General features: G+C 50.6%; 1 protein-coding gene across 1 annotated transcript; it reads left to right on the top strand.

The window, feature by feature from the left end:
• Positions 1 to 968: 968 nt before the first annotated feature.
• LOC104340150 (heparan sulfate glucosamine 3-O-sulfotransferase 3B1) lies at positions 969 to 26996 on the top strand. The gene is made up of 2 exons (XM_086473618.1): positions 969 to 1426; positions 26378 to 26996. Exons 1-2 carry the CDS (start codon positions 969 to 971, stop codon positions 26994 to 26996), a joined length of 1077 nt encoding a protein of 358 aa, XP_086329744.1.
• Positions 26997 to 27744: the final 748 nt, after the last annotated feature.

Raw genomic sequence — 27744 nt, 5'->3', positions numbered from 1 at the left:
GAGGTGCTAACATGGAGTGTGCAAAATCCCCACCGGCTCCTCGGACAACGCTGCCGCTGGAAGGGAGGGTCCCAGACCCGACGGGTGTCGCGAGAAGGGTCTCCTCGGCCCAATGCTTTTCATCGGGATTTCACGGGCAGCGGCGCTTGCCCCCTACACGTCACTCCCCAGGCATGGGCCGCGACGAATCCCACCAGCCACAGCCTTAGAAAACACGGGGATTTTGGAGAAAACACGGGGAATTTGGAGAAAACACGGGGATTTTGGAGAAAACACTGCGCTGGCAGGCAAAAAACGCCGGGGCCATGTCAGAAGAACGGGTAAACCCAAAAAACTTCGGGGAGGGGGGAGGAAATGATCGTCATGGCCCCCCCAACACCGTGATGCCCCCCATGGCCGACCCTCAGCTGGCAAAGTCCCTGCAGCTGGGGGGGGAGGGGGGAGCCCAGCCCGGCCGGGGACAGAAGTTCGTGGGCTTTGTCCCGAACGATCGCGACATCCCCATCGCCCTCCCTCGCCCCGGCGGTTGCCCGAGGACCCTCGGGCAACCGCCGGGGCGAGGGAGGGCGATGAATCCCCTTCCCCGACGGTGCGAGCCCCGGGGGTGGCTCAGGCCACGCCCCCCCGCCTCATCCACCAATAAGCGCTTCCCTTCCCTTCCTCCGCCCTCCCACCCTCTCTCCCGATTCGCCGCTCCGCCCGGCCCCCCGAGGCGGGCGCAACGCGGCCGCTGATAGGTCGAAGCCGCCGCCCGTCAGCCCGCCCAGCTGCCCGCCCCTCCCGGGGCCGCCGCCGCCGCTGCTGCTTTCGCTCCTCCGCGCTGCCGGCGGCGGGAGAAGCGGCGCTGGGACGGGCGGGATGGGGGCGGCGGGGAGGTTCGGGGGGTCGCGGTGCCCGTGAGGGGCCGGGCAGAGGCGTAGGCGAGGCGGGCGAGCTTTAGCCATGCATCCCGGCGCGCCCGCGGGCACATGGGGCAGCGCTTGAACCGCTGCCTCGATGTCCCCGTCGCGTTGCCGCCGTTGAGGCGGAGGCTCCTGCTGCTCTTCATCATGCTCTTCCTCTGGCTCTATATGTTTTACTCCTGCGCCGGCTCCTGCGCCGGGCTGGCCACCCGCGGTTCTCCCGCACCTCCCCGCCTCGTTCCGCCTCATCCCCAGCTGCTCCTGCCGCCGGCTCCGGGAGAACCGGGCGAGGAGAGCAGCTTGGAGGAGCAACGGGCGGCACCCCCCGACGCTGCCAGCCCCATCTCCAGCTTCTTCAACGGCTCCGGCACCAAGCGGCTGCCGCAGGCCATCATCATCGGCGTGAAGAAGGGGGGGACGCGGGCGCTGCTGGAGTTCCTGCGGGTGCACCCCGACGTCCGCGCCGTCGGGGCCGAGCCCCACTTCTTCGACCGCAACTACGAGCGGGGACTCGCCTGGTACAGGTACCCCATCGCGGGGTGGGGACGGAGGTTGGGGGTCCCTCGACCCGCCCGGTTGCGCCCCGGCGGGGAGATGCGCGGTGCGGGGGGTTGCTCCCGCTCCGGGCTCCCGAGCGGGTCGGGGGAGCGGCCGAAATGCGAATGTTCCGCTAAACGCAACCCCTAAAGAAAAAAAAAAAACAGCCAAACTTGTGTTCCCCGTTAGCCCAAGCGGCGGCTGGGCGTTTGCAGGCTTTTTGCGAGCCGAACCGTATTTAATCTTAAAGGTTAAATACTCATTTAATTATATATATTTATTTTTTTTTTAACACGCATATTTCGTCGCGCTTTCAGGGAGGGTGTATTTTTCGCTCCGACTTGGGGTGTTGCTCAGGGATGGCTGGCACGTCCGAAACACCCTTCGGGTCGGGGAACAAGGCTGGGCAGCGCAGCCCTCCCAGGAACAGGCAGGTTTTTTGGGGGGATTTTGACCCGTTCTGGGAGCGCAGCGGCAGCCTGGACTGGCCGGCGATGGCTCCGCGTTCAAGATAAAACTTCCCCGATGGCTCCATACGCTCTTTCCCCGTTAACTTTCGCCTGCCACTGTAATCAGCTTTATTGCTGATAAATTGCTCAGGCTGGCGATTTCCAGCCCGGCGCTGGGGATGAGGGAGCCGGGTGGAGTGCGGTGGCGCAACGTGTGTTTTGGGGACGGGATGAAACTTTTTGGCTGGGGGAAAAATGATAAATTCTGGGATTGCATCCTGCTGGGGTGGATGTAGAAGCCCTTGGGCGAGGGGCAGCCCCGGTGCGTGATGTCTGTGTGCGGGTGGGCTCGAAGGAGCAGGAGGCGGTGGGTGCGGAGGAAGAGTGCGGTGCTGCTCCGCTCCGGTGGGACCCTGTGCGCGGAGCCGAGCCCCGGTTCGGTTTCTTGTCATCCTTTTAGAACTGAAGTTCCTTTATCAAGAGTATTTTGAATATGTCTTTCTGCTGAGTGTTTACAGGAATACTAAAGGAGCAGAGATGGAAGCTTTGAAGCTAGATGGGAGCTGTGAAGTTCTGAATTTTAACCTCTTTGTAGTCTTGAAACTCCCACCCTGCAAGTCCGATTAGATTTATGTCTTTTTTTTTTTTTTTTTTTTTTTTTTTTTTTTTTTTAACGTGGCCGTCCCTCAGCACTTAGTGAAATGAACGCAGGATAAGATCTGGCGAGGAAGAAGTCGTTTTTGAAAACACTTTCACTTTATGAAATTTTGGAATTTTGGTGGAGGATGCAGCGTGTCGTCCCATAGTGACCAAGCTGATATCTTTATAAATTCTGTTGGCTTTAAAAAAAAATATTAATCTTGCATTTTGAAAGCAGAATTCATATATAACAGAGCAGAAGACCTGTCAGGATTTATTAGCACAATGGTGTTGTATGTGTTGAACTCTGTTTTTAATTAGACACCTAAATTAGACCATAAAATGGTTGATTAATCTTTTACAAGTAAGAGGTGGAAGGGGAGAAGGAAAGAATAATGCTTATGGTTACGTTAAATCTGTTATCCCAGATGCACCGGGCAAAAGTCAATATTTAAAGGATACATATTATTTTTAAATCTGGACAAGGTGGCGTCGAAGTTGCATGTAGCTTCTTAAAGTTTCACCTTATCAGCTGCTTAATTTTAAGTAGCGCGGGCCCTATCCCTGCAAACACACTGCTACGTTATTAGATAGTGTCTTTACAAAGGGATTTTTTGACTAAAATACAAAAAATCTTTAGGTCTGAATGGTGACACTCCCAAGCAGCAAGCGTAAGTGATGCTGCAAGTCCTGCAGTCACTCGGGTATGATTCACCCCGAGGATCGGAGCGTGTTTGTCTGTCTGTGGAACTGGGACCTGGATCGATTGGGGCAGGGGGTAAAGACTAAATAATTCAAAATACATAGGGGGAGGATGTATTTGCTCAACTCAACAGACAAGTTGTTTGGTAATTGTGCATTATTTCTAACTTCAGTTTGAATTAGATGCAGAAGTTTGTTCCTATAAATTTCAGCGTTAGAAATCAGATACTGTACAGCTCAAAACTCCCACTGACTTCAGTGAGTCTTGGCTTCTCAGCACTCCTCGAGAGCGTGGTTATTTCTGCAAGCCCTAATGAGGCTTTTATTTATTGTCTTAATGTCAGTAAGGAGATGTGTTTGTATTTTCTTGTTAATGGCCCAATAAAATCAGATTAAAAACGCTATAAAATATCCGCTGTGCCAGCCGTTGCGCAGTGAGCTGGGCAAGCCTTGTCTCTGTTTTTCAGACGCTTTTGCACAAATTGGCTGAACTTTGGGACAGGGGGAGTTACTAGTGTCCTCAGCACCGGTCCTTGCAGTGTAAATCCAGTTGCCTGGCTTGGAAAAGATGAAGATGCAATTTTTGACCCACGTCTCATTCAAAGTGTATTTTATTTGACTGGCTTCTGGCTAAATTGGGTCCTATCTGTGAGGAGGTTTTGTTTGTTTGTTGAAGTTGCTTCTGACATATAATGAAGTGTTCGAGTGTAACGTTTTTTTTTCAGCTTTCCAAGAGGCAGAAGGCATCACAAATTTGCTTATTTAGCTTGATGAAGGCTTATCTTTTGGGTTATTTGTAATTAATTGTATTTATGGTAACTATTGATCTCTGTCTAAAGTTTTCATCTATAGAAAGTAGCTCTTGAAGGAGGGAATACAAACTCTTTTTTTCTTGCTCTGTTTTCTGTCAAATAAAATGAAGTCTGGTTTTGTTTTTTTCTCCCTTTGTGTAGAAGGCAAAACAGCATCAAGCGGTGCTGACCGTTGTTCCTAAAAAGCAGAGGGAAAAATGAAATTGATTTGTTGATAGTGAGATAGCTGGAAATCTAATGGAAATACCTTCTGTGCACACATCGTGGGGTTTTCCCCCGGTAACGAATACAGCATGTTAACTGCTTCACGTGAAAATATGTACCATGACAGAGGAGAAATGGGATCCAGCCACTATTGCAAACTAATTTTAAGTAGCGCCTGGAATTTTTGGATAATAAAGAGGTTTCCTCTTCGCAGCAGTAAGGAGCTCAGCTCTGCAGCCTGTGCGCGCGCGTGTCCGGCTGCCCGGACGAACAACCTGCCCGGCAGCCGCGGGGAAGTTGTTGTTTCGTACGGGTTTACTGTGTGGGTTGGGGAGGGGGAAGGTGTTTCTTCCAAGCCTAGAAAATCAGTTGTTGAGATTTAATTTTTTTTTTAACTGCCCCTCATTTCATGCAACAATGATGCATTTTTAAATATACTAGAAACTTGAAAGCCTTTTGGCTTATAATTAATGTAAGGTAAGAAAAAAAGATCGTGTCATTAGTGTTTTGTGGTTTTTTCTTTTTGTGTTTTCTTTTTTTTTTTTTCTTTTTTTAATCATTTTAGGTCCAGTGGACTGTAGTACCCAGTCCCTCCTGCCCTGGCCGAGCGTTCCCAGCCCCACTCAACATCACTGATTTATATTTCAAGTCTGTAGCCCTCTGCTAGGAAACCCCATGCCATGGCTACGCTGGCCGTCACCTCGATAGCCGTGCTAGCCCGAGCTCCTCCGCCTCTCGCAGTGCAGATGAGAGACCTGTTTTTTCCTTTCTTTTTTCGAGGGGAAAAATTCTTGGAACACTGGGGCTCCATCTTCCCACTGTTGCCAAGCTGCCTGAATTCATTCTTCATGCTGAGACCCTGGGTGGTTTGGGTTAGCGGGATCAGGCCCACTTGTCCGGTGCTGTGCAATAAACAGCTTCAAACATGCATTCCACAGACTCCCCCGTCACCTAAATAAGCATTGGGGACCGTAATGTACAAAGTGCTGCTTCACGGCTGTTCCTGAATCGGGAGATACTTCCTCATTTGTTTTGAATTTTTTTGGTTTTCCCCAGGAGCCTCCTTTTTGCCCCAAGGTGTGTGTAGGGGTGTCAGCAGCGCAGAGCTGATGCTTGCAGCGGGCCAAGCTGGGAGCAGGGGCAGGATAAGGCAGTGATGGTTAAAAGCTCAGGGGTGAAAGCCTTGCTGAACCAAGGGCAGACCTTGAGCAAGGCAGGAGTTTGCCCCGCGCTTGGTTGTTCTCTCGAAGTCCTGACTTTACAGCGGTAGCAAGGGTTTAACGCCTGGCACGTCACTGTCACCGCAGTTCGCAGCCTCCCTGGCTGGACACGGATCCGGCGGTGCGGAGGTGTTGGCGCGGACACAGCCGGGCGTTTGCAGGACTCAACGCCTTGTTTCCGCCGGGTGTCACAATGTTCGTTGGCCCCAGGGCGTTTGGGAACGGTCTTGATTCTCCCAGCTGGACTTTAGGTGCAAATTACTGTATCTGAGCAAAGACCGGTTCCTCCAGCGCGTTCCCATGACTGCGTTGGGTTGGAACGAGCGTATCCTAAAGGACAGTTGTGTTCTCTGCGATGGCTTTACCAAGCAGGCAAAAAAAAAAAAAGTAAAAATCACTATTGACCTTGCGTTGTGTTGCTCCTAAGTGATCGGGGACTTTTAATGGTCCCCTCGACATGTGCACAGGGTTCAGTGCCCCCTTGGCCGTTGCAGCAGCTCCCCATGACGTTGCCTTGGCTGCTGTGCAAAGTTTGGAAGAAAATGTCCCCAAAGAAGAAGGGCTGGGCTGCTATAATCAGTCAGCAAGGCCCTTGTGTTTGCATGGGATCATTCCTTTAGATCTGAGGAGGGTTGAGTTGTTCAAACAGATGGCAAAGATTATTCGTGTTGCTGGGGTTTCAGTGCGCTGCTCTGTTTCAAGCATGTTGCCCGATATGACGCACGTGACAAGTTCTTCCCAGCACGACGCTGGGGGGGGGAACGACATTGTCTGCCGTGATCGGGTTTCATGGCCTCACCTGTTGAGCTGCTGAACTTTTCAAAGTTGACCATGCGTTGGGGGTGACTTATGTGGATGGTGGATCTGTCTGGCTAATCGCGTTAGCGCAGCACCGCGCGGCGTGCTGGGGAACGTTGTGCTCCTGCTTGGCATGAAAATGATGGGAATGAAAACCCATGGGCTCAGCTCTGGGTTTGGGATTTAGCTGGGTTTTTTTTTTTCCTTTTCAACTGCGCCATGGCAGATGTCCGTAACACACATGGAGCTTTGGATACCTCAAGGTGCTTCCAGTGAAGGCTTTGTTTTTAAAAGCATCCAGCAAGACCCGGATGCAGTGGCTGTAAAAATTCTACCCAAACCGCTGTTCTTTTTTCCAACCTGGTCTGAGCATGGACTTGTCTTGCCATCAGGCCTCACTGGCCAAACTACTCTGTCTGCTTGAGCCTGGATTTGGTGCTATTAATCCATCCCAAGTAGGAAGAAGTCTAATGTAGTGATCATTCAGCATGAGCGCTCATGTCTTCTGATGGTGTGATCAATGGCTTCAGGGGATAAGGAATCGGCCAGGGCCATGCGGGACAGTTGACATACGAGCTCAAAGAACAGCAGATAAAGACACACGTTCTTTCAGTGGTGTAATTGGGTCAGGGTCTATCAGCTGCTACCTGTTGTCACCATGTGGTGTGTGAGGAGGGGCTGGAGGAGAGGCTTCTTCCTTGGTTTGTGAAATGACTAAGTGCTGTGCTGGGTCCTGACTTGCTGCTGCTGACTGTACCGGGGCTTGCCCACGCCGTTGCAGCTTCAGGTCTTTCAGCAGCTCGCTGTGTGTTTCCTAATGAGTTCACAAGAAAGACTGTGTGCTTTTTAAAGGAGCTCAGCCCAGCGGCAGCTGGAAGGCAACTGAGTAGTAAATGGACCTTATCTTGACTTTCTTAATGGAAACAAGGGCTCCCATGATGAAGCATATTGATTATCAGCAGGCTTAGAGGGAAGGTGGGGTTAGTTCAGGGCAGGGGTTTACTGCTGGTGTAGCTTTGCCGTTAGGGAGTTGCTCCTGGACTGGAGGTGGTTGCAAGGTGCCCAGAGACAAGTCGGGATGGGTGTTGCATCATGCTGCGGGTCAGATGACAAAAGGAAGCCAAGGTCAGGAGCACATCTGTCTTGAGCATCTCTCTGCCTGGGGATGGCAGGGACTGCTCAGACGTGATGTGAAGTAGACCTTAGTTCGGTCATAAAAGCGATGGGAAGGAGATAACCTCTCCTGCTGCCACCTTGGCTTCAGGTGTTCCCCATGGTGGTTTTCTTCTTTGTAACGGCTCTAAAGATGGAGGAGGAAAATAGATTTGGTGATAGTGATCTTGCATGTGGTGCCCTCATACCGGGAGAGAATGAGGGCCGTCAAGGGGTGAGGAGGGGTGCGTGGGAAGCTGTGAGCTGGCTTGCTTGGCTGCTGACCTGCAAGACCTTGCATCCCAGCTTTGCAGCCACATGTGCTCCAATCTCAGGAGTCATTCAGAGAAGATCAGAAACTTGGGTAGTTAGGGGTTTAGATGATGCTGGTGGGAATTCTAGAGGAGAGTAGGTGTAGAATTGCTGCTGGCAGAAGATCTCATGCTTCTAGTAAATGAACAATTCAATTTTTAAAAATTTCTTCTCTTAAAATATGTGAGCGCAGCAGTGCCCTGCCGCGTCGTGGGTAGCAGGGAGAGAGAGAACTGTATTCAGAGACAAATAATGCCATGTTCTTCTAAAAGCTTTACATCTGCCTTAACCTCCTCAGAAGCGCCCTGGAGCTAACCTGCTTCAAAATCAATTTTATTTTCTCCTCTCCCTACAGAAAAGGGATGGAGAAAGAACACCTCTACTGAGGGATGCTGTGTCTTAGTGCTGGCTTCAAGGGAGTGATGGCGCTTCATGGCAGCAGAGGATCTGACCCAGAATTTAATTTGCAGCCGGTCTTGGATGCAGGGCCACGTGTGGCTAACCCTGCTCTTGACACGGCTTTGTACAGCATCACCCAAGGAGCTCGGCTCTGCTAACTTTGCTGGAGGGCACTGGTCCTCCCTTGTCCATGTCTTCTTGTAAATCTTGTGCTGCTAAAATTTGTAAGGCCACAGCTGTAATCTGGCCAGTCCTCTCAGCTAGGACAGCTGGGGACTTCTGCAAGTCCACCAAGGTGGCTAGTTTATAACAAAAGCGAGCAGTTGTAGCCTCTCCCTTGAATTGGCACAGCCTCTCCCCTCCGGTGCACGTTCCTGGCAGTGCAACAGGCAGCTCTTCCAGAAGAAAGTGAGAATTGTGCCTGGGCTTTCATTTTATATGCCAATGTATAATATTATAGGTGGATGTATATATTTTATGCATTCGCTCTCAGCAAGGGATGTATAAAATATATACAAGGCCAAATCCTGTGTTGCCACAACGATGATCCAGCAGTACTGAGCGTGGCTGGAGTGAAAACACCAATTCTCTTTAAAAAATACACTTTTCACGTGAGAAGTTGGCTCTGATGAGGAGACGAGCCTTCAGCAGCAGCATGCTGGTGGCCAAGACTGGACCAGGTCCCCAGACTTGACTGTGTTTAATGCAGTCCAAAGCCCTGCCCGGGGGAAGGGCTCCAGGATCAGGCCCTTGGTGTGTGTCTGTGTCAATGTGAGCACAGAAAATGTCTCCAGAGAAGCTGAAATCCATTACAATTCTTAACTTCAATAAAGCAGATAGACAACCTTTAATATAAAGTCCTGAGCTTGCAGCCTGCCTCGAGTATCGAATGCAAACTTGTCTTAAAACCTCAAAGTCTGTAAGTACAGGGGAGCGGTGCGTGGAAGTGTAGGAAATCTTTAGGAAACTGCTGATTTGGTGAAAGAGTGATTAAACGCGGGAAGAGCAGAATGCACTGGCATTACACGGGGGTTACATTGCGTTAGTATTTGTTATTTGGACCGAGGTCTGTCGGGTGCAGCGGGTGGCAGAGACTGGGCGATGCTGTGGCTCGGTGCAGAGATCTTCCCGTCACTAGGGGGAGGACGAAACCCCAGCGTTTTATTAATATAGTGCTTTGCTGGTTCATTGAGCTATTAAATATTTGTTTAAAAACAGGCAAGGCCTGCAGCTTTGGCGTGCTTTCAGCTTGTTTTTTTTTTTTTAAGGTGTATTAGACTTCAGCAAGCGTGTCCCAGCCCTTCAGTCCCAGCAGTGGCTGTATATGGTCCTCAGCTGGTTTATACGCAGGGCTGAGAACGTGGCTGCTAAATGTGAATTGCAGAGGGACCCCACGGCTTTGCTCTGCGTGTCGGGGCGAAGGGGATGCCCGATGCTGACATGCCATCCCTCTCTGCTCCGAACCCCCGGCACCTGCCTCTGGTGCCACATTTAGCAAACTGTGCTGGGTCAGAGCTGATCCCCCCGAGCGCTGGGGCTGTCCCCATCTTCTGCAAGTGGGTTGATATGGGGGAAGCTCCCGAAGGGCCTTGCCCAGGAGCAGCAAGGTGGGTGTCTGTAAACATCCCCAAGCATCTGCCCTGGCTTTACTGTGGCTGAACTGAGCAAAGTGAGCTGCCGAAGAGCCAAACAGCCTGAGCATTGCCCCTTCTCAAGGAAGGGCTCAGCAAAGTCCGTCTCCTTCCTTCTTTCCTAGTACTATGCGCTGAACTTGTTGCAACTTAACACAAAGCTTGTAGCTTTGTTTTTTGTTTTGTTTTGTTTTTTCTTTTTAATTTCCCTCTTGAGCTGGTCTGGTAACTAATGAGCCTTGAGCTGTCTGCATGGCATTTTGAAAAGCAGAGGGAATAGCTAATAGGGGGTGTTGAGCAGCGAACGAAGCCTTGGGAGAAGATATCAGCCTTGCCAAAGCAGAAGTGGAATAGCCGGTTAGGGTTTCAACCTGGGTTTGCTGCAAGCCGAGAGGGGCTGGGAGCTGCTGTCTGCTTCGAAGCCTCGTAATTACAGGCTGGCGCTCCCGGACAGCCGGACGCGCAGGACGAGCCGCCTGCCCCGCGCGAGTGTCTCGGCACACACCGGCGCCTTGGCCGGCTGCCCTGGCTGCACCACGGCTGCTGGCTCCCCCCAGAGACGATTTCAAGGTCACACTGCTAAATGCAGTGTAATAATTAATTAAGCTGTATATAAACAGCAAGTTCACGTGGTCCTAAAGCAGATTAAGAGCCTGGGAGTTTCCTCTCACCCACCTTCCTCCCCGTGGTCTTCTCCTTCCTCGGTTCCTCCGTGGGTGAGCCCTGCAGTTGTCACACACTCAGCCGTCCCAGCAAGGCTCACCGGTTGGGTTAAGCAGCTGCACAGCTGGGTCTGAGCCCAGAAATGATGGGGGCAGAGCAACGCTGGCTCTAGGGGATTCCCTGGCTCACCCAGTTCCCCCATCAAACCCAGTCCTCTTGCTTGTGCTGGAGGAAAGGACACGTGCAAAGTCTCTGCTCTTCTGGTGGGGATCACTTTGTTGTATATTGGTGCCTGATGCTGGGAATAGCCTAGTGCTGGGAATAGCTGTTGGGGTTTGCCTTCAGCAAGAGGCGTTTCAAGACTCCTATTGCTTTGAGGCTCAGTATGGCAAAAGCTGAGCTGCATAACCATGGTGGTGGGGCAGCTTCACTGGGGGGTTAAAACCTCCACGGAAAGCACATTTGTGTGGGGTTTGCAGCATGGAGGTGGAAGAATAAGCTGGGCTGGGTTTCCTGGAGGAGCTACAGCAACTTAAAATTTGTAATGAGGCTTGAAACTAAACACAAACAAATGCTTGCCTTGCAACTCCTGTGGAGCGGAGATTTGTATGGTACCAAAACCGATGCTATTTTTTTTTTCTCTTGCATCTGTCTAAAACTGGTAAAAATGCACTCCTCCAACCCCCAAAACTAAAAATTCAGGGATAACGTTTAGTTTAACTAAACTCTAGGTTACTTTTAATGTAGCTGCAGAAACACCCCAGGAAAATTAAAAATCCTGTTTCTTAATCAGGCGTAGGTGATACGCACTGTCAAGGCAGATGGAGGAGAGCAGAGCAGCTTTCAGATCAGTCCGGGTGTTGCACTTGGGGCACGTGCATGCCACGAACCTATCAGCAAAGTCTGATCCTTGGCTTTGCACAGTGAAATCCTTGGAAAACCAAACAGACCCCATGGCTGACCTGGGGAGTAGTTGGGGAGTGAGCGTTGGCACTGCCAATGCTTGCTCTGGAGCCGCTGCTGCTGCTTCCCAGGCCATCTCCTCATGCACATCCAGTTGACTGAGGGCCACCACTGGGGATGGGGGCTGGTGGGAAGAGGTGCCCAGGGTTGACGGGCTCCACACGAGAGGCTGCACTTGGGTAATTGGGGTTGTCCGTCTCCAGGTCCCTGGCTCTCCGAGGCAGGGCTGATTTGTCTCAGTTTCCAAGTGCCAGGCTGTATCTACATCCAGGAGAAGGAGGCAGAGGGAAGAGACTTTGTGAGGGCTCACAATGGAGTCCTGAACCAGTTCAGTGAGGGTCGGAGGGGGCCGGGCTGTCTCTTTGGGAACCCAAGGGTGTAGAGATCAAAGGTGCGGGTGAGTCAATTACAATTCACATTTGGTTCATCCATATGTTTAGGTATTTGAAAGGCTTCAATGGTAACCCATTTTATATCTCTTATGCCCATTGATTTGTTAATCTGACACTTGGTTTCATCTGAATAACAATAGCTCTCATTCAGAGTCCTCAGTGTTCAGGGAAAAGTCATTTCACTTGGGTTGTGCTCCAAGGCCTCAGCAGACCGGCCCACTCTGCTCTTTATGTGGAAGGGCTTGAAGGACTACCCGATAATTCAGCCCCATCGCTGGCTCTGGAAGGAAATCTCTTGATGGAAACAGGGTGGAATGCTGACGGTCGGTGCTGAGTTTTTACACGTGTGGGCTTTGCTCTGTAAGGTCCTTTCTGGTTGCCATCATAGCCATGGACGTGCCATCACAGCTGGTGAGGTGTGAAGAGGTGGGCAGGGTTGCAGAGAAAGACAACCCAAATAGTCAGAAGTGGAAAGCAAGCATGGAGAGCCCTCTTAAATACAGCCTAAGCGCGTGTGCTGGAGTAGATCAAGTCATTGGTATGGCAATGTGAAGTCTCTAATTACGTGAATTCCCTTTTAATTAGAAGTAGCGCTTTGCATCTGTTGTACTTGCAGCAGAGCATCTCCACCAGCTGAGCCTGCTCTTTAAAGAGCTCTTGACTGTATTTCGTTGGCTGTTTATGACCACGTCATGATCCCATGTAATGACTGGGACAGGAGGGGAGTCTGCAGACAGACCTGCTCCTTCATGTTTCCCTAATTGGTGCCTGTCTCCCTCCTTTACTGGGAGTTTCACTCCTTCCCAAGGCTGGTTTGGTTCCTTCTACTCTACCCTGAGTCCTGCAGTGTCACTGGGGACCCACCTCAGGACGCAGTGGCACCATGAACCCATAGCTCAATTGCCTCAGTGGGCACACTACTTCTTTTGTCCTGGAATATAATTTTATTTTCTTTCTCTGATGATTGGAGGGGGGGTAAAAAGGATGGGGAGAGACTTGGGAGGTTCATACTGGTCTGACTGGAGATGTTGGAGAAAATATTCCATTCTAGACAAATGCGTCTCACTCACTGTCCTGGTCTGTTTACCACCATGTAGCAATCTTAATTTCCAGTGCTACTCCTTTATGCGTGTAAATCACAAATCCATTAACAAATGAGTTGAGGTGACAATCCCATTTGTGTTCAAATGCATTTAGGGATCAGCACTGAGAGGATCACCAGTGTATTAATTTGCCAGGCCTTTTGTTCCAGTGGGTGGCAAATATACACACTGACCAGGCCAGTGTCCAGATTACCAGTAGTTCAGGTCGTGGTTGGTGCCACCCCTCCCTTGCTGGGAAGGAGGCAAGAGACTTTCAGAAATCAATTGGGTGGCTCAGCTTGGAGTAAGTCTAAACCAGTTTTAAATTCTTGACTCACTTGATCGGATGCTCAGGGTAATGAGCAGCCAGCTGGCGAGTACAGGATGCGCTTTCTTGGTGGGTCACCTTCCCACATAGCTGGTCCTCCTCTGATGAGTTTGTTCTTCATTGCCATTACCAGCCAACGGGAAGGTGACCTGTCCTCTGATAGTCAGGGGGGGCATCCTGTTATCTTTAAGACAGTCGAGGAGGAACCTCAGTGCTCCATGGTTCCGTGGCTGGTTTGGGTGCTGCTGGAGAGGCAGGTAGAGCCATGCAGCTGGGGTTTGGCAGCAGCTTGCTGGCATCAATTGGCCTGTGTTAGAAACGTGCATGTATTATTAAAAAGGACAGAAAAAAAAAAAGTAACTTTCTTTTTTTCCATAGTGAAAATGGAAAGCTGGCTGCTTTCTGAGCTGTCGTTTTGAAGGCCTCTGCTGTTCAGGTGGTGCTGGATGCCCATAGGATCCCTTTAGGTGCAGAAGGTGGATTCCTGGAGATCCTACATGGCTTTTTTGAAGACCTGTAGATGTATATCTGCCTCAAGGCTTGTTTCAAGCCTGCTCTGGCCCTGCCACCCTGAGAGCTCCCTTCCCCTGTGCTGCTGGCACCAGTCCCTTTTGGGGGTCTTAACCCAGCACAGTGGTTTAAGCCCCCTTTTGGCATGTCTTACCCCAAGGGCAGACAAATCACCGGGGATGCTCCCCCCACATCAGTTATGAACCAAGGTGTGCAAGCTGGGGAATCGCTTAGGCCAGAAAGGGGCTCTGGGGCTTATCAGGAGGTTTTTTCCTCTCATCGCAGCTGTAAAGCCCCAGCACAGGAAGGCTGGGCTTGATTAGGAGACATGCGTGTCAAGGTGGCAAGCAAAGCCCTCCCTGTGCAAACGTGGGGTCGCTTGCGCGGGTGTTTAACAAAGGGCGGTGTTATCAGCATGACTTGTTACCTGCCCATGCAGGCACACAGATTAGGGCATTAATTTTTGTGCTGGAGGAGAACACAAAAGACCTCTCAGCACGGCTGTGATTTATGAACATGGCAATAGGGGAACATGATCCTGCCCATATCTCGCCAGGTTGGTTTTGTTCAGTGGCTGTTGACTTGTGCAACGTTTCGTTTGGGGTTGGCTCTTTGGTTTGTGGGTTGGTTTGGTTGTTTTTTCTTCCCCCCCCTCCCCCTGACTTCTGGCAAAATTGGAGCACGTGAAATGCAGTGGCTTGGCAGTGCCCCAGGGGAGAGGGACAATGTGGGAAGGGGTGCTGAAGTTCATCTCCTTGTGGTCCTGTCCTAGGTGGAAATTTGTTAGGTGTTTCTGAGCTTTCAGACTTGGTGTACCAGCATCAGCTGCCCGCATCCAGCTGCTTTTGCTGGTTAGAGAGAGGCTGCTGCAATGATCGCTACCTGCTTACTTAACCAGAAAGTTAATTTATAAGTAAGTGCCAAAAAAATCCTTATCTATGTAAACCCTATGAACATCTACCTAGAATGGACCCAACCAGGGGGTTGCTTCTCCTGAACCAACCCCTTTTCTGGGAAACTTCTTCCTATTGCAGCATGGCTACAGAAACACTGCGGTGCTGTGTAGCTGCCATACAGATGACCTGGGACTATATGGAGTGACCACCTCCCCCTGTGTTAGATGCACCAGGTATGTCCTTTAGGTCCAAACTGAGGTACACTCTGCTTGCTGGGCTCCCCACCACTAGCATACGGCATAACGGCTCCCTGGAGAAGTGCCTTGAAGGGTAGGTGCTGAGGGATGAGGCTGATGGGATGACCTCCCATGGGCTAGCAGCTGAATCCAAACCCCTGAGACTGGGGTCTCTGGGCTTGGCTGAAGGCAAGTGACAGCTGTGTTGGCCTCACATGCTCTGTTGCAGGAGATGTTTTTGTCACCTGGGTACCGTGGATGTGTTTTGGATGTCTCGCCAGCTATGATTTCTTTATCTGCTTTTAAGCCTCTTCCAAGCCAGGCTCCGTTTGCTTAAGCCTACTCTGAGCTAGCAAAAGCCTTACAAGAGCCGTATTTTGGGTTTTGCCTTTTTTATTTCTTTCCACAGTTAAGCTGGTAACTCCCAACCTTGATTCTTTTGCTTTGCCTTTTTTTCCTGGATGGGGACATTACTTTTGTGCTTGCAGGTGCTGAGCCAAGCTCAGCAGATACTGGTTCCAGCTTCCCATGAAGGGCAGCATCAGTGCTACCCAAGTGGGGCTGAGTTCAAGAAGTAACATCTCTGGTACAAGGGTGTTTTAAACCAGCAGTCTCTCCAAGAGGCTCTGAGAGCAGAGCTTAGTCCTGCAATGAATCCATGAGTGGATCTACTGAATCTTTGCATAGCAGGAGCTTAGTACATATAACATTAACTCAAGGCTATAAATTTTTGAGGGTAGAGAAGTGGCTGGTCCTTCTGGTTGCGATAGAGTAAGAGGCAGAGAATTTATTTTTCCCCAGGAGTGAGTTGTGAGCACTGAAATCTCTGCAGATGCCTAAAATTCTTCCTCTTTCCTCCCTTTCAGGCTGTTGTCTGTTTAATTTATAGAGAAAAATGTTTCTACTGCTTTGCAATAAACTCTTGGACACCATGAAAGTAATCTTAGCTTGTTCCAGATCTGCACCGGTGCAACTCTGGAGTAACTGCTGACTTAGATTCATGCCAGGGTGAGCAGAACCAAGCTAGCTGCTTCCGGTGGAGGTGGTGAGGACTTACACTGGTGGCCTTCAGGTACCAGAAGAGAGGGAAGGAGATTATGCTGGTGCAACTGGGGTGCTCCTGCAGGGATAAATTCCAGTTAAACACTGTGGCGACACAGAGCAGGAGTAAAATACACAGTTTGGCAGAGACAGTTGGCCCTGCAGTCTGCTGGATAAAAGTCTTTAGTCCCAGTTTGCCAGTTAGCTCAGTCATGTTTCCCGCTGGGTTTAGGGTTTTTTCCCCCCCCTTAAATCATGAGTTTCAGAGAACTCCCTTCCTGCTCTGCTTTTAAACAAAACCAGTCTTTTTTTTTTTTCCCTTTTTAGGGGGCAATGGAGACAGATTAGAGTAATCTCACATGACTGGACCAGTGGGCAGTGAAGTCCGGTGATGCTGGGTGATATTCTAAAGAACTCACCCATAAACAGCAATTAGCTTTTAATCGCGGCGCTGCTCCCGGCCCCCCGTGCCCGCCAGGAACAGCAACGTGTGCTCTTTGTCGGTCGGAGTGGCACCAAGGGGACCCGCAGGAATGAAAGGGAACCGGGGGTGACTGAGAGGAATATGATGCTCATTTCAGCCCCACCCCCTTACCGCGCTCAAAAGCTCTTATTTTCAGAGCAAAGCACTATTGAAGCATCAGGACAATGGAGACCAAATCCTTCTGGGGGAGGGGAGGTGCCGGCAATTGCATCTTTTGTTGCTTTTACTTCTTTACTTGCCTATGGCCTCCCCCATCCCACTCCTCCAAGAAAGCCACATAGATGCTTGCTAGATGATAATGCAATCACTTTCTTGGGACTTTGCTAATAGGATTATAATTATTACTGGAGATGAACTGGAGTGAATAGAAAATTTACCACTTCATCTTAAATTATTGTAAATCCCTCCAAAGCAGCCCTTTGATATGTAAAGTGCTGCCCCTCTCCCGCCAGTGAAGATAATTATTTAGTGGAAGTTCAGAGCTTTTAAGTATGATGGGGACAGAAAGAGGCTTCGGTGTTTACATGAAGAGAAGGGCCTATGTAATGAACTGATGAAGTTGATGAATATCATGTCTGGCTTCAGCAAAGGAGGAGGTAAAGTTCTTGCTGAGCAGTTGTATCATCCTGGCCTGTTGTTGGGGGAAGAGGGGAGGAAATAATTGGAAATTTGGCCCTTCCTAGTCCAAAGAAAGCCCCACATCTCTGCAGCCCATGTTCAGTCAGTGTATGACTCCACATGGTGACAATGTTTCGGGTTTCTTCTTTAGGGCTGGAGGAATTTCTGTTTGAGGAATGACCAAGTAGGCTGGGACACCTCGGCCTGGCAAAGAGATGTCTTGGGGGAAGATATGGTACTTTACAAAGCCAGAACTAGGCTGGAGATAAAGGGAAGGATGGACTGGTGTGACCATGCAAGGACTGGGGCTATGGCATGAGGCCGGGAGCTGGTGCACAGTGGGCAAGGCACGGACACAGGGCGGGCTGTGCACTTGTAGGGTCTGTGTGGCTTCAGGAGGAACCTGAACAAGGGGTTAGAAGAGAGATCGATTGAGGGTTATTAGGTGGAGAAACTGCATCAGGCCCAGGAAAGCCCTTGAGCTGAATTTGGGTGGAGGCTGGGAGAGCAGTGGGGGACAGGGGCTGCTGCTTGCCCCGTTCTTGCTCTGCCCTAGTCCTCCTCTGGCCAGGGCTGGTGATCCCTGGGCCGCAGAGGCTTTGGCCTGAAGGAGAGGGCTGCATCCACGTGAGCATTTCAGACTGGTCCCATCCTCTTCAGCCCTTCCTTCCAAAGACTGCCAACATGGAGCATCAGCTCTGGGGTGGGAAGGGGGATTGCTCCAGCCAGCTGCCTCCAAGACCAACTTCATGCCTTTGCATCCATTGCCAAGGACAGGCATGTCCCAGGAGGGCAGCCACGTCGCCCATCAGTTTCAAAAGAGTTTTTATGACTCTTTAGCCTATTTATTATGCTCAAAGCCTGTCCTCGTGCAGACAAGACTCCCATCAAGTGTTTCTGCTGCTCTAAGTTATTCCTCTGCTATAGGCTGCAGCTATATAGTGCACCATATATGGCACTCAGTTATACAAAGCAGAAGCCCTGCAAGGGATAACATGTCATTATCTTGGTTATGAGTCTGTGCTTCTGATTAAGACACTGAAACCCATGAGGTGGGGAAGGCGTTTGGGAGGGAGGTGGGTTTTGGCTGGCACAGGGTGGGAAGCAGCCTTTGCAGCAGAGGCTGGTTCCTCTCATTGCACCCATTGCTGTTCCCAGGGGCACAAACCCTCCAGATTTTGTGCATGAATCAGGCCCTGTTTTGCCCGGGTCGGGTGCTCAGGTGCTCCTGCAAACTCTATGATCAGCTCTGTGTCCGTGGCCGGGCAAAGTACCGAGTCCCTCGCCTGCAGCCTGGGCAGGGTCAAATCTCCGTGGTGGATCCTAGAGCTGATCTGAATGCAGTGAATTTGGGGGAGGTGGATAAAGTCTTTTATTAAAAACCCCCAAAACAAACAAACAAACAAGACCGCAAAAAAAACAAACCAAACAAACCGAAACAAAAAAACCCACTCGTGATTGCAGCAGCGCGTTGTCCCCTCCTCGAGGCACTGCTTGCTTTGACTTGCCGGGGCCGTTTGGCACAACCCAGCTCTGCCTGCGTGGAATGGGGACGAAAGGACCATCTGCCGGTGCCCCACATCTCCCCGCTCCCCCTAGCCTTTGATGGGATTTTTTTTATCTGCATCAAAGGAACTTAGATCAGACTCCGTGGCTGGGCCAGATCCTGTTCCCATGGGATATGTGGTGATGCCACCCATGGCCACCAGCTCTTTGGCCTCATTGAAGCCCTGGAGCAGCTTCACTGTGGGGAGCCTGTATGCGCCACTGCCCTCCTCTCCCTCCTTTAATCCCCAAACTCCCTAACAGGTGAAGAGCACCTGGCAGATTTTGGGGCAGGGAGCGAGACGAGTGATAAAAACGTTAATTTCAGGCCCATATATTTTTTTCCTCCTTTCCCTCCTCCTTTGCCTACCCCTTCCTCACCCCCAAAGTTCATTAATTCCCATCATCTGGTTTGTGTAAACGTCGTGGCGAGGGTTTGACGGAGCTGGATAGGGTTACACCCGTTTCAAAAAGGCCGAGGCTGGTTCCCAGCCGTTCCCTTTTATTGTTGTATAATTTGCCAACCCAAACAACGGGCTCCCGCTCGAGACAAAGGCGCACATGTTGCCCTTACTGCTGGTCATAAAAGGAGGAGAGGCTGCGTGCTACTGTACGGGTCCTTGGTGCAACAGCAGCCTGAGCCAGGGAAAACTTTGGTAAGAAAAATGTGATCTATCAAATAATAAACCAGCAAGTGCTCCCACCCCCAAAGAGGAATTTGCTATTGCCTCTTCTCGCTCTGTTTCTTCCTCCTCCTCCATCTTCTTCCTTCCCCCATCCAGAGCTGCTGCCACCAGAAAGCCCAGTCAGAGCCAAGTGGGTAATTTTGAAGCCAGTTGACCTTGATGCTGGTGGCAGGCTCCCTGATGTAATTAAAATGCTTTATTACTTTAACAGTCTTTCCCTGGGCTTGTCAGGTTCTTGCCTTTAAGGAGTATTTCTAGGATTTGATGATTTTGTGATCAGCCCTGCAGTGAGGAGCCTCGGGTGGGGACGGGATGGGTCCAGTGTGGTGGCTGCAGGAGCTATGCTGGTGGTATTGGTGATGCTCTGGGTTTTTGCTTTCTAGAGCATTGCAGAGCTCTTGCTTGCTGTCAGGTGCCAGTATGGGGCTACAAGCATGTGGTTTCAGTCCAGCCCTTGGCTGCTCTGATCACCACTGTACGCTTTTCCTGCTTTCTGACAGCAACATGCTGCCTCAGAGACTGGGAACAACTGGGTATCTCCTTGGCAGAGTGGATGGGCTGTAAGGCAAAGTTGCCAGCGATGGAGATGCCACCCTCATCTTTTCCTGGGTGTCTACAGCTCTTTTTCAAGATACTAGATTTAGCCCACTTGGCCTCAGTTTATTTATTGAGACAGGGGAGGAGAGGCAGAGGCAGAGAAGCAGGGGGACTGAGAATGAGAATAATGTGAGAATAGTGTGAGAATGGCAATAAAGCTCTCCTCAAAAGTGTGTTTGATTTAAGGCAGTCGACGGGCGGATGGATGGACTGTGGTTTGGAACAAGCTCTTTGGCTTTGGTGGGATCCTGATCAGAGCAAAGCTGAGCAGGACCGCGCTGGGGTGGGGACTGGGGACAGGGACAGGACAGGAGAGGATGCAGAAGGTTGGAGAGCATCAACGTGGGAAGGGATGAGGCTTCACCCGGCCTCCTCTTCTGCACTTTCCTTTAAAACTTTTCCAAGCTGGTACCAGCAGGCTTGTTTGCTTTCCAACTGCAAATTAGAAACACGGCAGAAGTCATAACAAATTCATCACGTACACCAAGTTGTACCATGTTCTGGGTCATTCTGCCTGGTCTTCTTGTCCCTTTGGGTTTTCAAACCACCTGTCATGACTCTGGAGGCTAAAAATCTGTCCCCTCCCAGGATGGGAGAAGAGCTTTTGTGTGTACCTTTTGCATTTCTATTCACCTTGTCACCATAAGCTTTCAATCAATCAATACGTGGTTTCTTAGACAGCCTTTTGGGAGATTTTGGGGGTGCTTTACCCAGAAAGAGTGGGGTTGCCAAGATTTGGTTTTCTGGGAAGAGATTTCTCTGTCTTCTTGAAACACCAGGCAGGATTTTGGGTAGAAATTGGCTAGGAATATCTGCGTGTGCACCACCAGGCTGCAGAGAAAATGGTCCTGGATTACAGGCCTGAACTCGGTGTGAATGTGGCTGATGTCCAAAATAGTTCAACTTGCTGTTACTCCCCTTTCCCTTATTTTCCTTGCTAGTAGGAAATAGCTGTGGGGGGAAAGTCCAGAAATTCTGCACCAAAGGCGGCTCTTGCTCTGTTTGCTGGCAGAGCTGCCGCGGGGACTGCTGCGAGCGCTCCCTGGTCTGCATCTCGTAGCTGCATCCGGATGCCCCAGTGTCTTATCCTGACCGTAACAACGCTGCTCTTGCTTTTACAGTACCCTGTACACAGCTGCCTATCTCTTCTAGGGGAGTTTTGTCACCCTTGCAGAGGGAAGCTGGGGCGGCTCAGAGAATTGAGCGGGGCGGGTGGTCTGGAGCAGAGGGGTTTGAGACTGGAGGGTGCTGTCACTGCAGCACGGGACACCCTGATTTTAACACTCACCAGCAGGACTTCAGCTCTTGAGCATCCTGGGGTGGGGGGAACATCTCCAAAAGTGATGCTGGGTGGCTCCAGGTGCTGGGTAGGAATATATCCAGCATGAAACCCTCTCTGGGAATGAAAACTCATCATCCACTCAGCTCAGGACTCGTGTTCGGCAGCAGGAGCACCTGAGCGTGCCAGGTCTCAGCCGGGCAGCCTGACGGTGACCTCCGTGCGGGCAGACGGCCGGGGGCGGTTGTCTCTGCAGCCCCCCAGGCTGAGCCCTGCTGTGGGGCTTTGGGCTCCGACAGACCCTGCAGGGGTTTATCCCGGTGAGTGTTGCAAATGGCAGGAGGTGCGTGGGGGGACTGACAGACGTCCCCATGGATGAAGTGAGTGACGACGGCCATGCCCTGCCCTGCACACCGGTCTGTCCTACCTGCAGCAAGTAGCACAGCAACAGGTTGCAGAGGTTCTCGCACCCCCCCACCCCTCGCCCCTCACCATTCCTCCTTGAGAAGTGGCAGCAGATTAGCCTGGAGCCCCTTTGCACAGACAAAAGCTGCCATAAAGGGCATTAGGCTTCAGGATTGGATTACTGTGTGGCCACCTGTCATCCCCACTTTGTAAATTTATCTTGCTCTGGGTTGGGTTTTCATATTGGAGAAGTTTGTACTTGAAAAAAAACCCCAAATCCCCCCCCCCCCATGCCTCTCCAAGCAGAAGCCTGTCGGACTTCATTTTAGCATATCTTCTTATTCCAGGCTTCTGAGCTGCGTGGGGCTGGGGATTAGGGCTGTTTGAATAAAGAGAGCCTTTATTACATTAGTCTAAGTGGTTAATAGGTAAAGTAGGCCAATCCATCTTTAGACTAAGCCTATCGCTTCGCCTACGAAGGGTGCAGGCTTCACTGAGGAAATATTCATTAAAGGAAAAGCTTTTCCTCTGTCCCTCTTGACATGTTAATAGCTCAGGGTTAGGGGCTCTGCTCTCTGCCTGCAGAAAATTCATAGCTGTGCTCACGCAGCAACTCCTCCTCTTGCTTGGACCCCCGATGCTGCCGGCAGCTCTGCCGAAGTCAGCAGAGCAGTGCTGAGCCCCACCAGCGCTTTTCTGGCTGGGCTTGGTGGGGAATAAGAGATGTCGGGAGTCTGCTGTTGCTCCTTGTCCTGGCTTACCTTTTCTGTGCTCAGAAAGCAGGTGCCTTGTCGCTTCCTGAGCAGGGGTGTAGGGAGAGGGTTCAAATGATGGGTAGAGACAGTGCTTCAGTGCTGGGACTGTCTGCTGTGGGATGTTCTCAAGGCCGAAAGTATTCATGGGTTTGAAAGGATTAGACAGTTCATAGACACTATGACATGGGATGATTTGGATGCAGATGCTGGCTCCAGAGGTCTTTGAACTCCAGGTTGCCAGAAGGCAGGAGGATAACAAGGCAGGAAGTACTGCTTGCCAAGCTTTTCATACTGTCTTTATTTTCCACTACAGTATCCGCTACAGCCCTCAGTGGTGTCTCCATCCAGCCCTGTCCCAACTGGTGCAGCAGCTTTGTCCGACAGCTCAGCTGAGCTCCCGTTTCCCACAGCCTGACTCCCTTTGTCATCTCCCTTTCCTCTCCTTGGACAACGACGGTAGCTGCAGCTCTGCTGTTCTTATCTTGCACCAAACAGTGCTGGCAGAAGCTGCCCAGGTCTCTGATGTGCCTGTGGAGCTTCTGTTTAAATAGGGGACTCCACAGCTGTCACGAGCTGCCCCAGGGTTGAACTGTGCACGCGCCATTGAGCTGAACATGGGTTTCTGCTGTTACTTTTGCCCAAAGGGGCTGCATCCTGCGAGGGCATGGTGGCTACAGCTCTTCTGATCATTACGGCTCCTCTTTCCCGACCCTCTGCAATGGCTGTCATTTAGTGTAGCCCTTGCTGTTTTGGAGCCCCAGGAGCAGATGTGTTCAGAGCTGGAGTCTGGTCCTGCTTCTACCAACATGTACGTCCAGCGTGTTGTGTTGGAGCTGTAGTGCTATACATGGGCCAAGTTGCACTTCTCCACTTGTGGTTTGGATAGGAATAAATGCTTCTTGGTGGCTTTTCCACCTGTGTGAGTTCAGACCAGCCAGCTTACCAGTTCCTCCTGTCCCTGAGGCTCTGTTGTCTCTGGCTGCCGCCATGAAAATTGATGTTGCAATGGGAGATTATGGAAACCATGGGAAAGCTCATCACAATTGACAGACCCATGGAATAAAACTGTGCTTTCCTGGATGTGATGCTGTCAAACCACATCCCTGGGCCACAATATTTGGCTTCACTTGCTGCTGTCTAGCTTTTGGGCAGCCACTCTTCAAACAAGGCAGCATCTGAGACAATCTCAAGGATCTTAGTTTTGGCTATGCCTGGCACCCATCTGGGTACAACAAAGTAAGAGGGTGCTGGAGCTAGGGCTGAAGGCTAGTTTTGGTGAATTCAGTTCTTGTTCTTGGGTTGAAGGCTCCATTTCTGTCTGCTTATCTTAGCCTGTGCTGACCAAGCCAGCCAGCAGCAGCAGCAGCAGTGTCAATGGTGTGCCTTTTCTTGCTGCTCTCGTGCCGTGATGGGTCACCAGCGAGATGTTCTGCAAATGCCAAGGATTCACTTCCACTCCAAAAATAACAATTTTAGGGTGTCTAGACCTGCACAGAACTGAGTGCTCTCAGCTCTGTCAGAAACAAGAATGTTGGATGTCCTCAGCCACAAATCAAGGGTGTGGGTTCAGCTACTGACTGGTCTGCAAAGGGGCTGACACTGGGATGGTGGATGCCTCTTAGATGAAATGTTGTTCCTTGCTGTCTTCCGCTTCTGTGGTGCACTCCTCTGTGTTTGTTGAAACACTAATTAAGAGCCTGTGTTTCCCAACCAGGTCAACTGATTCAGCACCTCCACCCCCAGAAATTTCCTCCCATTTCATGGCCCAGCCCTACCCAAGGCCTCTCTTGTGCAAGGAGGAAAAAATAAGCCTTGCGTCATTCCCAGGAGACTCATAAATACTGACTGTAGTAGTCCTGGAGAAGTCGGTCTTGAGGTGCAGGGCCCCATACAGCAAGCGACCTGACAGACCTGACCTGAAGCCAAAGGGCTTCAGTGCAGCACAGCCGTCCTGAGCATGTCTTGGGAAGCAGTCTCCTCTCTAGGCAGGTCCCACACCATTAAGGACTTCAAGGGTTGAAACCAACCTCTTAAATCCAGCTGGAAAGTGGTTGGTGGCCAGCACAGGATGTAGAACTTGGATTTAATGTGTCCATAAAAAGAGACACCACTTAATGAGTAGACTGTTGAAATCCACATCAGTCCACGATAGATTGAAGAGTTGCTCTCTGAGCGTTATTGACTGGCTCTGTTCTGCAACGGTGTACGGCTTTGTGGAGTTGGCCAGAAAGGTGAAGGATTAGTCAGAGTTTTATTTTGGTTACTGTTTTTTGGCTCACGCTGGCTTCTGAATTCCAGAAGCTCTCATGTCCCAGGTGTCTAGTCAACCAGCATGATTTTTATCTGCATGTGAAACTCCCCTTACATGGCCTTGAAACCACAGCCCTAGGGCTTGCCACTACCCTTGGGCATGGGTGGAGGTTTCCACAAGCTGGTATTCCCTTCCTCCACAGCCTGGCTTATCCATCTCCACTTCTCCCAATGGCCCGTGCAGATCTGGTATGGGGACCATGTCCCACCATGGGTCTATGGAGGAGGGGCTTTCTGGGCAGCCCCTGAGCACAGCTCACCTGCAGTGCAGTGGTGTAGTCATTGGGTGCCCCTTGCCAGTAAACGCATTGCATAGTTAGTGATGAAGTTTACCGATGAAGTAAAATACCAGGTACAGTGTGAGCTAAATAGTAGCTGCATAAGTAGCTACTGACCAACTTCTGTAGGCATGTGATGATTTTTGATTCAATCAGAACTCTCATTCCTGGTTTTCCTGTTGTTTGGGCTCAGAACAGATGGGTCAGGGTTTTTTTCCTCAGCTCCTTAATCAGGGCAACCATTTGCTTTAGCACAAATTATCAGTGGCTTTTTTAGTTGCAAGAGCCTGTGGTGATCTTTGCTGTAGAAGCATAAAAGCGGTAAGGGAGGAGATGGCTGTTGGGGAACAAACAACCCCTGTGTGCAGTCTTGTATGTCTGAGGGAAACGCTGTCTGAGGCTTGCGGATCACACACTGGCTGGTTATTTCTCTGTGCTGAGTGGATGCTTTGAAAACTTAATCAAGTTTTATAGCTTTAATTTTGTGGCTGACTCCCCTCTTGCCTTTTTTTTTTTTAACTGTCTCCCAACCCAGAGCAAATGAGTCCCGTTGGGTTATAAAGGGAAAGAATTGGCAAATGGTATAAAATATTTACGTTTGCCTAGTGAATGATAGGAAAAAATTAGTCTTCCTGCTTCGTGCCTCTTCCATCGTTTCTGCAAGCTCTCTAGTTTTTCCCCACGTGGTTAATTAGAAATAGACAGGGAATAAGGTGGAATTGCTGGAGGCTTTAGGTTTCAAGGGTATTTTGTAAGGGCACGTCCTACCCATGAGCTGAGGTTGCATTCTACATGGTCGTGTCCTGTATCCTGACCTGCTGTAGCCTGTGTGGCAGTGGAGGGGAGAGGTTGTCCTCGTTGGGTGCTGGACTAGGATGTGCTGAAGATGCCACCAGCAGCTCTTGATGCTCCTTCTAGTGCATATTAGAGAACAAGTCTTGCACAGCGATAGGGAATAGTAAAGCAATGGGTGAAGCTGGGTGCAAGAGGACCCCTGCAGTTGGATGAGGTCCTGCTGGTGACAAGCCAGGGACAAATCACACCCACTTGCCTGAGTTGGGAAAAGTGTTGCATTTGGGATGCTAAGGGAAAGGAAGGTGGATGTGCTCTGGTGAGCTCCTGATTTTCTGCCACGCTGTTCCTCTCGTTCCCGGGGGGAAAATGAACTCTGGGTTGGGGCTGAGGGCTCTCTGAGCCAGGAAAGCCTGCTGGTGCAGCTCAGGACTCATCCTGACCAGTCTGGAGCTGGTGTGGTACATGTAGCCACACTCCAGGTGCAGAGTGTGGCCCAGCTAATTCACTCATGGACAACTGGGAGATTACTCAGATGGATTTCTAATACAGTGGCCTTTAATAATAATCCCCTCTAATCCCTAAATCAATGGAAAATGGATTTTTCTGTTTGCGCTAAATAGCCTGTGTAGGCATTTTAGGGAGAAGAATTATTGTGTATCTATGTGTGAACATGTGTATATATAAATATATATATATATGCATATTTTTCTTCCTGTTACCTGCTGTTCTGACCCATGTCTCCGTGTTTTGCTGGCAGGGACCTCATGCCCAGGACCCTGGAGGGGCAGATCACCATGGAGAAGACCCCCAGCTACTTCGTCACCAAGGAGGCCCCAGCCCGCATCTCCTCCATGTCCAAGGGCACAAAGCTCATCGTGGTGGTGCGGGACCCCGTGACCAGAGCCATCTCGGACTACACCCAGACGCTCTCCAAGAAGCCCGATATCCCCACCTTTGAGAGCCTGACCTTCAAAAACAGGACTACGGGCCTGATCGACACCTCGTGGAGCGCCATCCAGATTGGCATCTACGCCAAGCACCTGGAGAACTGGCTCCTCTACTTCCCCATCGGGCAGATCCTCTTTGTGAGTGGGGAGAGGCTGATCAGCGACCCCGCGGGGGAGCTGGGCAGGGTCCAGGACTTTCTGGGCCTCAAGAGGATCATCACCGACAAACACTTCTACTTCAACAAAACCAAGGGGTTCCCGTGCCTGAAGAAGGCGGAAGGCAGCAGCAAACCCCACTGCCTGGGGAAGACGAAAGGCAGGACCCACCCCGACATAGACCAGGAGGTGGTGCAGAGACTGCGGGACTTCTACCGGCCCTTCAACATGAAGTTCTACCAGATGACGGGGCAGGACTTCGGCTGGGACTGAGGCTGGCGTGGGAAAGTCCCCTGTAATTACTTGCCCAGCACGGTTTGCGTATAAAGAGATATATATGTATGTAAAATGTACAGAAATCTATTTTATAATAATTTATTTTTAATTCCTAAGCAATTAATTCACTAAGCTGCCTAACCGCACTGGCTAGAACGGTAGCCTGTAACCTGTTTAACATTCCACAGTGTTTAATTCTAATATGTCTCTCTCTTTTTTTTGTTTTTTTCTCCCTTTGTTTCCTCCTCTTTTTGGTTTGGTTTGTAACAGACAGTGCTTCCATTTTTCCTAAACAAAATTTGTATTTAAAAAACAAAAAAAAAGCAAGGGTGGCAGGGGAGGGGCGGGGGGGGAGGGAAAGCACAAATTTATTTTTGTTACGGGTATCTGGCCTTTATAAACACTTGCTTTCCCTATTCCGGTGTCCCAGTCTCTGCTCCGGTGTTGTGCTCCCTCGTCCCACAGCTTTCCAGTTAGTCCCACGGGGGGTTTCTCTGGGGCGGGTGGAGAGGGAGGCCAGGCATCTCACTGCAACCCACATACCTCTGCTGAGCAGCAGCGTGTTCTGCCAGCGGCTGTGAAGCACAGGGAACCCCAAGCCATACAGCTCCTGCTCCGCAGCCCAGGACTCTGCCGGGAGGGTAACGTGCTCGTCTTCCAGCAGAGAAGCCGCAGAGCCTGTTGCATGGGCAGAGCTGTCTCCTCAGCAGACTTTTCTTTATTGCCTTTTGTCAAGGAGGCTCTT

Source organism: Leptosomus discolor, chromosome 15, assembly GCF_034619465.1.
Source record: "Leptosomus discolor isolate bLepDis1 chromosome 15, bLepDis1.hap2, whole genome shotgun sequence".
Classification (NCBI taxonomy): Eukaryota; Metazoa; Chordata; class Aves; order Leptosomiformes; family Leptosomidae; genus Leptosomus; species Leptosomus discolor.
This window is presented reverse-complemented; position numbering and strand designations above follow the sequence as displayed.